This window comes from Amblyomma mixtum, chromosome 3, assembly GCF_055824585.1.
Source record: "Amblyomma mixtum isolate Tamu chromosome 3, ASM5582458v1, whole genome shotgun sequence".
NCBI lineage: Eukaryota > Metazoa > Arthropoda > Arachnida > Ixodida > Ixodidae > Amblyomma > Amblyomma mixtum.
Genome location: NC_143014.1, coordinates 67,497,601 through 67,508,848, shown reverse-complemented (window position 1 = coordinate 67,508,848; position 11,248 = coordinate 67,497,601). Strand labels below are relative to the sequence as shown.

General features: G+C 48.3%; 1 protein-coding gene across 11 annotated transcripts in view; it reads left to right on the top strand.

Annotated features, from left to right (window-relative positions):
* Positions 1-10,145, top strand: part of LOC149350500 (mRNA (2'-O-methyladenosine-N(6)-)-methyltransferase-like) — a 106,727-nt gene extending 96,582 nt beyond the window's left edge. For 10 of the 11 annotated variants that reach the window (XM_089579543.1, XM_089579539.1, XM_089579542.1 and 7 more), the window contains one exon: positions 9,871-10,145. In XM_089579543.1, the coding sequence (XP_089435669.1) occupies positions 9,871-10,105 (235 nt within the window). In that variant the 3' untranslated portion in view covers positions 10,106-10,145. Of the gene's footprint in view, positions 1-1,683; positions 9,427-9,870 lie in introns of all 11 variants that reach the window. The other variant, XR_016290373.1, reaches the window with a different exon arrangement.
* Positions 10,146-11,248: the final 1,103 nt, after the last annotated feature.

Below are 11,248 nucleotides of genomic sequence, written 5' to 3'. Positions count from 1 at the left end.
CGCCGCCGCACGTACCCAATCGCCCCGACGCCGAACGCCGCATCGCCGAAGAGTTTCCCTCAACCCGCCGCTTGAATCGACCCGACGACGCAACCCCAGTCGCCGACCAGTTTCCGCCGCCGCACAGGCTGAGTCATCCACAACAGCCATCGACGGGCCGCGCTGAAGGAAGGGTCTCTTTGGATATCCCTGTTCTCGTCGACACAAAGGAGGTTAGCGCGTTGGTCGATACGGGCGCAGATTACTCTATCCTTAGCGGACGGCTTGCGACGGCCCTGAAAAAAGTGACGACACCCTGGGACGGTCCCGACATACGCACGGCAGGCGGACATCTTGTCGCACCACTCGGCATGTGTGCGGCCCGGGTTACGGTTCGAGGCTGCACATTCGTTGGCACGTTTCTCGTTCTCCGCAAATGTTCTCGCGATGTCATCCTTGGCATCGACTTTCTTCGCGAGCACGGTGCGATCATAGACCTCCCGAACCGCTTGGTGACGTTTTCTACCGCAATGGCCACAGAAGAACCAGCGCACCAGGGTTCTCGGTCCGCCCTGCGAGTCGCCGACGATAACGTTACGGTGCCACCACGTGCCAGCATTCTCACGAGAGTTACCTGCGACGAGCCACATAGGGGACTCCGGGTTGTCGAGCCTAATGTCTCCCTCATTTATTTATTTTTATTTATTTATCAAATACTGCCAACTGCCTCTTGGCAGTCAAAGCAGGAGTGGATACATTGTTCTTGAACAATTGCTAAAGTGAGTTTAACAGCGGCAAAGAAAGAAAACATGCTATTGACAATCAGCCATGAAGGAATGTGCACAATCAAAAAACACACAAAAAAAGAAAGAAGGAATACACTTTGAAAGGCGGACGGCAAAGCAAGAAGCGTTGTAAAGAAATACTTGCAGCATCATAGATAAGATGACACGGCTGTAACAAAAGATTCAACTGAGGGCATGTCAGCTACATCATAGGGTAAGGCGTTCCACTCAGCTGTGGTTCGAGGAAAGAATGATGAACGGTAGGCGTTAGTTTTAACCTGCGGCATTACAATTGTTTTGCTGTGCTTGCCTCTCGTTTTCCTGGAATCGTTGAAGTGCATGTAATTATGAAAATTTATTTTGACACGGTGGTTGACAATACTGTACATCATTTGTAGGCGGTGTAGTTTGCGGCGCATTTCTAGCGACGGGAGCCCAGCTCGTGTTCTCAGGTCTGAAACAGAGATACTTCTATGGTAAGCGTTAAAAATGAATCGAAGTGCTTTCTTTTGTACCCCTTCAATGTGATTGATGTTTTTCTTAGTATGAGGGTCCCAAACAGTGTCAGCGTAATCAAGAATTGGCCTAACGAGTGTCGTGAATGCTGCAAGTTTTGTTGCACTAGTGCAGTGCCTCATGCGGTGCTTTAATAACCACAGCTTTTTTAGTGCCGCCGACACAACATATTCAACATGTGCGTTCCACGTTAATTTGGAGTCAATTATAACACCAAGATATTTGAAGTTGTCAACCCGCTTGACATCAGCATTGTTAATTTTGTAAGTATATATTAACGGTTTTTTCTTTCTTGTGACCATCATGTGGGCACATTTAGAGACATTTAGGTTCATACGCCAGGATTGACACCAACTGGTAATTGCAGAGAGGTAATCACGTAGCACAATTTGATCTTGCACAGATTCGATGACCTGGTACACGATGCAGTCATCGGCAAAGAACCGGCATTGTACAGAGGAATCCAAAGACAAGTCATTTAAATAGATCAGAAAAAGAAGAGGTCCAAGGACAGAACCTTGTGGTACACCGGATAATACAGGGGCAGTTGAAGAAAGTGAGTTTTCAATGCAGACATACTGTTGTCGATTGGATAAGTAACAATCAAGCCAATTCAAAATTTGTTCATTATGCAATACACTTTTTAGCTTAAGTAATAACCTTTTGTGACAGACTCGGTCAAACGCCTTTTCGAAGTCGAGGAACAGTATATCAATTTGCCCACCCCGATCCAAAGCTACCATGAGATCATTAGTAGTGTGTAGTAGTTGCGTAACCGTGGATAGGCCACGTCGAAAACCGTGCTGTCCCTCAGAAAAGAAATTATTATTTTCCAGAAAACTGCTTATATGCTTAAAAATAAAGTGCTCCATTACCTTGCTAGCGGTGCACAGGAGCGAAACAGGCCTGTAATTGTTGACACTAGCCTTATCTCCAGATTTGTGAATAGGGATGACCTTAGCCATTTTCCAATCATCGGGAATGGTAGCTTGATTCAAACTCTCGTTGAATATTATGAGCAGGTATTTCGAGCACCATTCTGCGTACCTAAATAGAAAGTTGTTGGATATTTCGTCTGGTCCGGCAGATTTTTTTGTGTCTAAGTTTAACAGTGACGAAAAAATGCCTTGTTCCGTAATAAAGAGGTTCGGCAGCTCATATTTTGGGCATACATATTCAGGACTAAGATTGTCAGCTTGTAAAAATACGGAAGCAAAATACGCGTTGAAAGCCTCGGCAATACACTGAGTATCAGTGGTCTCGGTACCGTTCAGTCTGACTTTGGTCACCGGAGCTTTTTTGTTTGTTAAATGCATCCAAAACTTTCTTGGCGCGTTTGTAAGAAAATGGTGCATCTTAACGTTAAAAAAGTGGTATTTAGATAATTTAATTTTATTTTTAAGTTCAGTGCGCAATGACTGTAGCCTTGAGCGAGTGGTGCAAGAATTGAGGCGTGAACAGCGTTTTAGTCGACGCTTTAGGTGCAGTATGTCCCGAGTAATCCATGGACTGTGGCGAGGTCCTTTCTTACACTTCATGGGAACGAAATTCTTAGTGCATTCATGTACTGAATGTTTAAAATGCTCCCATAAATCGTTGACGCTAAAGTTTCCCAGCTTGTGTTTTTCAAGAAAGGAGTCAAAATCCTGTTCTAAGTAGTCAATCACGCTTTCGTCGGCAGCATTTCTAAAATCCAAGAATTTCTTGGGGATGCTTCGTGTCACCTTTCTTGATAAATTGCTTTTAAAAAGAACAGATTCGTGATCGGATATGCCTGGCAAGACTTCAACAGTAAATCCTAAATCACTTACTTCTGCAGAAATAAAAACAAGATCGAGAATTGATTTCGAAGTCGTAGTGACACGTGTTGGTATTTCCACTATCTGTTTAAGATTAAAAGAAAAAGCAATATCAAGCAGCAGTTCACAGTGCAGACATGAAGGCCTTGCGCATAGTTCGTCCCAGTTTATCATGGGTAGATTGAAGTCGCCGCATAAGATAACATAAGGGTAACGTTTTCTGTGCTCATGAAGAAAGTTGTACAACGATTCTAAAATCGAAATGTCAGCATTTGGAGGCCTGTACACTACACCCATAAGGAGGCTGCCTTGGTGCAGTTGAACGTGAATCCAAACCATCTCGACAGATGTGTTGTGAGGAATTAATGTGTAGTTAATGCCCTTCCTAATTATGGCCGCGACGCCACCTCCCCTTGAGCCACGATCTTGTCGAATTATATCATGCGAGATAGGTATAACGTCAGTATCAGGGATACTGTCATGGAGCCATGTTTCCGTGAGAAGCGTGACGTCAGGGCCGCAACCAAGAAGAAGGCTTTCGAGTTCATTGATTTTGTTCACGACGCTTCTAGCGTTGACATTTAGTACAGATAGCGGTGCTCTGTCTGGGTGTGGTTTTGTTGGCTGCAAGGCGCTGTTTCGTTTCTTTTTGCTAGAATTATGCCAGGTGTGTCACTTCAATTCCAGCGGAACGGCCTTGTTCAGTCCTTCGTCCCATCTGTAAACCTTCCCGTTTATTTTGACCTTATCGAATGATGACACTACCTTGTCGCCGTTGTCTCTGTTTGGTTTTGTATAGGCCCAAAGTTTTTTTCTTATCGCTTGGACTCGGGGCGAAAAGTCCTCCGAAACGCTGAATTCTGAGCCTTTAAAGGCGCTGCATGCTTTCAGTATCCTTGATTTGTCCCTGTAGTCTGAAAGCCTGAATATTACAGGTCGACATCTATCCTCACGTGCTTTCCCAATTCTGTGGACGCGCTCCATTTGCAAATTAGGGATCTTTAGTTTATCTTCAATAATTTGCGCCACCTTCTGTTCCAATGAATGTGAAACATCTTCGCTTTCTTCCTTCAAGCCATACATGATTAAATTATTTCTACGACTTCGGTTCTCGAGATCGTCCACTTTCAGAAAAAGGCTGTCGACAGTTTTTTGCAATTCTTCTACCTTTGTTGTGTAATTCGCAACCGTGGTTGAAATATCGTTCACTTTTTGATCAATCGAAGTTAATTTATCAATAGTTTTGTCTAGGCGACTGTTTGTTGAGGCCACACTTTCCTTTAGTTCCTTCAAGGCATCCATTATCGTTGTAAGCATTTCCGCGGTAGAAGGACCCGGATTCGATTCAACATCACCACAGCAAGGCAGTAGGTCAACAAAGCAGCTGTAAACATTTTTCAGCACTTCTAAAAACGACCGTGGGCACGGCAAGAGCAGCAAGCAAACATCATCACTACGATAGCCAGGAACATGGCCGTAGCCTCTCACCTGGATTAAGAACAAGAAGGGGTTCTTTAGTTGCATGCTTCCAAGGCTCCCGCCGTGCCCACTGCTCGATTGCCGCTGTGCAGTTGACTTTATACAGCCGGTGAGTGGTGACGTAGCGGATGAAGGCGTTTGGTGCGGGTCAAATTGCGTGGTCCAAATGCGCATGCCTGATGAATCGCCGTCAGAACGTTCCATCGTAGCATTGTACAGATGCTCGTTCAAGATTGTCGCCGTCACCGCATCCACGCCGCATTCGGTAGCTGTAGCCGCATCTCTCGAGTTCACGAAAAACACGGCCTGGATTAAGAACAAGAAGGGGTTCTTTAGTTGCATGCTTCCAAGGCTCCCGCCGTGCCCACTGCTCGATTGCCGCTGTGCAGTTGACTTTATACAGCCGGTGAGTGGTGACGTAGCGGATGAAGGCGTTTGGTGCGGGTCAAATTGCGTGGTCCAAATGCGCATGCCTGATGAATCGCCGTCAGAACGTTCCATCGTAGCATTGTACAGATGCTCGTTCAAGATTGTCGCCGTCACCGCATCCACGCCGCATTCGGTAGCTGTAGCCGCATCTCTCGAGTTCACGAAAAACACGGCCTGGATTAAGAACAAGAAGGGGTTCTTTAGTTGCATGCTTCCAAGGCTCCCGCCGTGCCCACCCTCGTACTCACTAAGGGGGTTGCGGTGGCACGGGGCCTTGGATCCTTTCATGAAGGTTGTACAGAGGTCCTTGTCACCAACTTCTGCAATGAACATCAACATCTGTTCCGTGGCACAGCCATCGCTTACGTCGACCATGTTCAGGAAGTGGCCGAATGCTTTGCTTGTGCGGAGGACACACCTGGAGCTGACGCCGAAGCGGTCACCAGGGTAGACATAAATCCTGGCCTTCCACCCACTGAAAAGAGGCAACTCCAGGACCTCTTGCGGGAGTTTGGTGCGTGTTTCACGTCGTCGTCCAAAGTGCGCCAAACGTCAATCGTTAAACACCGCATTATCACGCATGAAGGAGCCCGACCCATCCATCAGCAGCCCTATCGTGTGTCCCCTCATGAGCGAGATGCTATTCAAACACAGGTCGAAGAGATGCTCACAGACGGCGTCATCCAACCGTCAAGCAGTCTGTGGTCGTCTCCTGTCGTCCTCGTGAAAAAGAAAGACGGGACACTACGGTTCTGCGTCGACTACAGGAAGCTGAACAGTGTGACCAAGAAAGACGTGTACCCGCTCCCGCGTATCGACGACTCCCTCGACCGACTTCGTCAAGCCAAGTACTTCTCTTCGGTCGACCTCAGAAGTGGTTATTGGCAGATAGAAGTTGATGAGAGGGACCGTGAGAAAACCGCATTCATTACACCGGACGGGCTGTATGAATTTCGCGTCCTCCCATTCGGGCTCTGCTGTGCTCCTGCCACGTTCCAAAGAATGATGGACACCGTTCTCACCGGTTTGAAGTGGCAGACCTGTCTTGTTTATCTTGACGATGTCATCATTTTTTCCGCAACGTTCACGGAACATCTGCACCGCCTCAGGACTGTCCTCAAAGCCGTTTGATCCGCCAACCTCTCCCTCAAACCAGAAAAATGCCACTTTGGGTTTACCGAACTGAAGTTCCTCGGGCACGTCATTAGTGCTGACGGAATCCGCGCTGACCCAGAGAAGCTTGCTGCCGTTGCTGCCTTTCCGGTCCCCTCCCACAAAAAAGCAGTCCAACGTTTTCTGGGCCTGTGCTCCTATTATCGCCGCTTCATTAGAAACTTCGCCCAGCTCGCCAGCCCTCTGACTCTCCTAACCCGTGATGACACGTCATTTTCCTGGGGCAACGAACAACAGACTGCCTTCGACGAGTTACGACGCCTACTCCAATCACCGCCCATCCTGGCACATTTCGACGAAGATGCCGATACGGAGGTGCACACGGATGCGAGCAACATCGGTCTTGGCGCCGTTCTAGTTCAGCGGCAGGCCGGAAACACACCGACGCTGATACCTTGTCACGCGCTCCCGTCGAACCTCCTCCGCAAGACACCACCGACGATGATAGCTTCCTTGGAGTGGTCAGCACATCTGAGCTCGTTTCCAGACAGCGTGCCGACGCCGAGCTCCGTCTGCTCATCGAACATCTCGAAGGTGGGTGCCCTGAGATACCACGAAACCTAGCTCGCGGACTATCGTCGTTCTGCCTGCGGAGAGGGGTGCTTTATAAAAAGAACTCTACTTCAAGTCCGACAACTTACCTGCTCGTCATACCGTCTGATCTGCGGGATGAAGTCCTCCTTGCCTGCCATGATGAACCGACTTCCGGCCACCTTGGAGTTACCCGCACCTTATCCCGAATCCGGCAGAACTATTACTGGCCCAACCTAACTTCAAGTGTCAAGCATTATGTCCGGACATGCCGGCAATGCCAGCGGCGAAAAAAACCCGCGCTCAAGCCTCCTGGACTGCTTCAGTGCATCGAGCCGCCACAAATACCATTCGACAGAGTCGGCATGGACCTTCTGGGGCCATTTCCTCTCTCGTATTCCGGCCACAAGTGGATCGTAGTCGCCACAGACTACTTGACCCGCTACGCTGAAACGAAGGCCCTGGCGCGAGGTACTGCCGCCGAAGTTGCCCACTTCTTTATGCACGACATCGTGCTTAGACACGGCGCCCCATCGGCCATCATTACTGACCGAGGCAAGGCGTTTACAGCCCGACTCCTACGTGACATCTTAGCGCTTAGCCATACTGCTCATCGACCAACAACAGCGTATCATCCCCAAACCAATGGTCTAACGGAACGGCTCAACAAAACATTGGCGGACATGATCTCGATGTACGTCGACGTTGAACACAAAGCCTGGGATGAGGTCTTGCCGTACGTCACCTTCGCATATAATACCGCGACGCAGGAAACCACCCAGTTCACCCCGTTCCGTCTCGTGTATGGCAGGGAGGTCCGCATGATGCTAGACGCCATGCTGCCGTACGGCGACGCAGAGCTTCCCCCTGAAGCTGGCCACTTCGTGGAGCAAGCAGAGCAGGCCCGTCAGCTGGCCCGCTTGCACATCAAGGACCAGCAATCCGCCGATGCCCGACACTATAACCTTCGGCACAGGGACGTGCACTACGAGCCGGGCGACCACGTGTGGGTGTGGACACCAGTGGGCCGCAAGGGATTGTGCGAAAAGCTTTTAAATAGGTATTTTGGCCCGTACAGAGTCCTGCGCCGCCTGAACAGCGTCAACTACGAAGTTGTCCCCCATGGAACTGTGGTCGCCGGCCCTCAGCGTCAACGGCCTGAAATCGTGCATGTAGTGCGCTTAAAGCCGTACTTTTCGCGTGACTGAGCACTGTGTTCACGCTGTTTCGTACCTTTTCCCCTTACCCCACGTGTGAACTTGACTCTCCCTGCATGTCATCTAGAGCGCACTGTATAATTCACCTCACCCCCAGTCTTTTTTTTTTTTTTTTTGTTCCTCCTCCCCTCACTGTACATACCCCATTCCACATCGAGACGATGTTTGCTTTCGCGGGGGGGAATAATGCCACGCGCCTAACGCACCGCGTGGCCTCGGCGCTGAGTCGAAGACGACGACGAAGCGGCAGGGGGCTCTCGTGGCGCGCTCTTCTGGTCTGTGTCGTGGAAGCTGGCTCGATAATTAAAAAAAGGGCTCCCGGTCTTGGGTTCTTCTCGACGTCTACCTTCACGGCTCCTCTGGTCGTGACAATATATATAAAAGCCCGGGTAATAAATTAGAGGTGCGTAAATTACTCAAGGGAGCAAATTAGGCAAATGATTACGGCAATTTAAAAATGACAGCAGCACAAAAAACAGGACAGTGGACGAAGACGAGGAGACTAGGACAAGCACTGAACTTCAGCAACTTTTATTTTGAACATTTGGCAAATTTATATGCTGTCCAAGATTATCACCTGCGCGTGCACAAATAGGCCAGCTCTTTGCCAGAGAGGGTGATGGAAGATGTGCTGACGCAGCCTTCCTTAAGTCTAGAAATGCGTTCTGGTTCCACGATTGCCCGTGTGACACCTTGTTTCCTTTTCTCGTCAGCACACCTTCCATTGCCCTCTCAGACAAAGAACTGATTTATTTGCACATGCATCGATGATAACCTTAGCTCGGACAGCACACATATTTGTGAAACGTTCACGAGAAATGTTTTAGGAAGTTCAGTGCTCGTCCTTGTCTCCTCATCTCTATACATTGTCGTGTTTTTCGTACTACTCTCATTTTTTCAAAAGATCTATTTGCTTTAACTTCTCCATAATGCCCATGGATATTTTTACTCATGCGTTTGAGATCTGTTGATATATTTCCAGCACTTGGTTTCAAGTTCCAACTGCCAAAGTTGTCAAAATTTGTGCCAGTGACTAAAGCAGGATCAGCAAAATGCACATAATTGTTTATGGGAGAAATATTTCTTGGGTTTCATACATTTTTTTTGTTTTTTTTTGACAGTCAGAAATATCATTGGTGGCCCTTGAAGTCTCATTCAGCCATTCATGCAAGCCAGCTTGTGTAGAGCAATGCACATTATTGGTTCCTCAAAAGGTTCCTGCCTCTATTAGAGTGCCAAAAGTAGTTATGGTAAACCATCATTTAATTCAGTTATTTTGGAAGATTCATGCCATGCAAAATTTCAGTAGGTTCTGTGTGTTACTCACCGCTTGTCTCAAAAGATTTTCGTGGTGGAATTCGGATATCATGAAATTTGGTAGAAGAAAACTCAGAAAGAAAGATTAACCAACAGGCTAGGCAGCCCGCAGATGTTTTGCCGCAAACCACCAAGCAAGTCAGCGCTTGTACGGCACTGTGGACACCTCTGTGCTTCATGCAGTTACGGTGCCATTTACTGGTGAGGCAAAGACACAGTCTTTACAGACCAAGAGAGGGGACATACTGGAAGGAGAGAGAAAGCGCCTCCTCCCGCCTATGGCAGAGGTGATGAGGGCCACTGCCGCTGTTGCATTAGCAACACGATCACGTGCTCATATTTGGTAGCCGTGTTTCTTGTGCTTGCATGCCACAGCACAAACTACTTCTTTTATAATTTAGTGCCCAGCTTGGAAAGTGAAGTTATCATTGCAAATTAAAAAGAGGTGGATGGAGGGCTTAAGTCCTATGTCTTGGTACCTTACTTTGAAACAGTCCGTTTCAAAATTTTTCTAGCCTAGCTCTCTGCCCAGTAGATTGTCCCCTCTAGCTTTAACTTTTCCTTCTGCTTCCATCAGTCCTTCCCCCTTTTGAGTGGTTTGCCAGCAGGAGTGTGTGTATAGAAGGGCATTGCATGCTGTTTCAGGAGTGAAGTAAGCGTACGCTCCACACATGGGACGCACATCATCTTCCTGCAAAACGATGCGGGCTATGCTCGCTGGGGCCCCACCCCCGAGCGGCTGGATGCCCTGCGCGAGAGCTACCGACCTGGCCTGGACCGCGACCGAGAGGTTGTTGCAGAGGCAGTGCCCGTGTCCTCATTGCCGTCAAAGGACACGCCACCAAAGGACTCACCTCTTGGGCCCCCCAAGTTGATATAAGCCCTGCTGAACAGGGCCTCCATTAAAGGCAGGAGCTTCAGTAAGAGAAACTTTCTTGGCCAAGTGCATGCTACCGAAGGTGCAGACCCTGTGAGCATGCCCAGCTGCAGCTAAGTTCATAAGAAACAGCCTTGTGCTGTTTTGTCTTCTCACTCTTTGTCCGGTTAATTCGCCATGTGATTGCTCTTTCTGCTCTTTTCTTGCCAGAAAGACATTTTCTTGTGCCAGTATTTTTTACTTCATACAGTACCATTTGCTCATCTGTGGATCACTGAAATGACTGGTAGTAAATGCACGACGGTCTGCAAGTCACTGCTTTGTGGGTACATGTTTGCTACTTTTTGCAGGAAGCATGGGGGTACATGTTTGCAGGATATGGTATTTTTTGCACATATGAAGCACTGCAGCTCATGAAAATTGATGGCAGTGCTGTGTCCAGTCAAACTTTATGCAAGGTGGGAGCAGAACTTTATTGGAAGTACTTTTTTTTATGCGAAGCATATTACTAGAGCTACACTACAGCCCGTCGAGCACGGCGGTGGAGCTACCATTGACCGTTAGCGTGACCACGTGACACCACGTGACAACATGACATCACAGCAGAGGAGAGATGGGCTGCCGGCTCGCACGGTCGGCCGCGGCGGTGGAGGCTCCACATCAGAGGCGCGGCGGCTGACCACGTGACGCTACAGCAGCGGTATAAAGCTGAGCTTGCCTCCCTCTCCGGGCATTTACGAGGCGCCCAGGTGTTGGGATGCCGCCTAGAAGCAGGGCTGATTTGAACGAGAAGCGAAAGCTTCAGCGTGCCACAGAGACCGATGAAGAGCGGGATGAACGTCAACCAAGGAAAGCCATGTATTACCAAGCCTAGCCATCAATATGCTTCGCATCTGACTAGGCTTAACCTTAGCTAAGCCTCAGCCATTTTTTCCTTTGTTTTAGGAATTTGTTCAGGGTGTGTCGTTTTCAAGTACCTGCTTTGTTTTAGATGAAAGTCGTTTAATTTTTTTTTATTTTTGCAACATTTTAGTGAGAGGGATCAGTGTACAGTGCAGTGCAACTTGTTTGTGGCAATGGTGCAAGTATAAAATATGTCGCATGAAAATATTTTTTAAACCCTTAAGGAGGACATGGTTTTCAGCT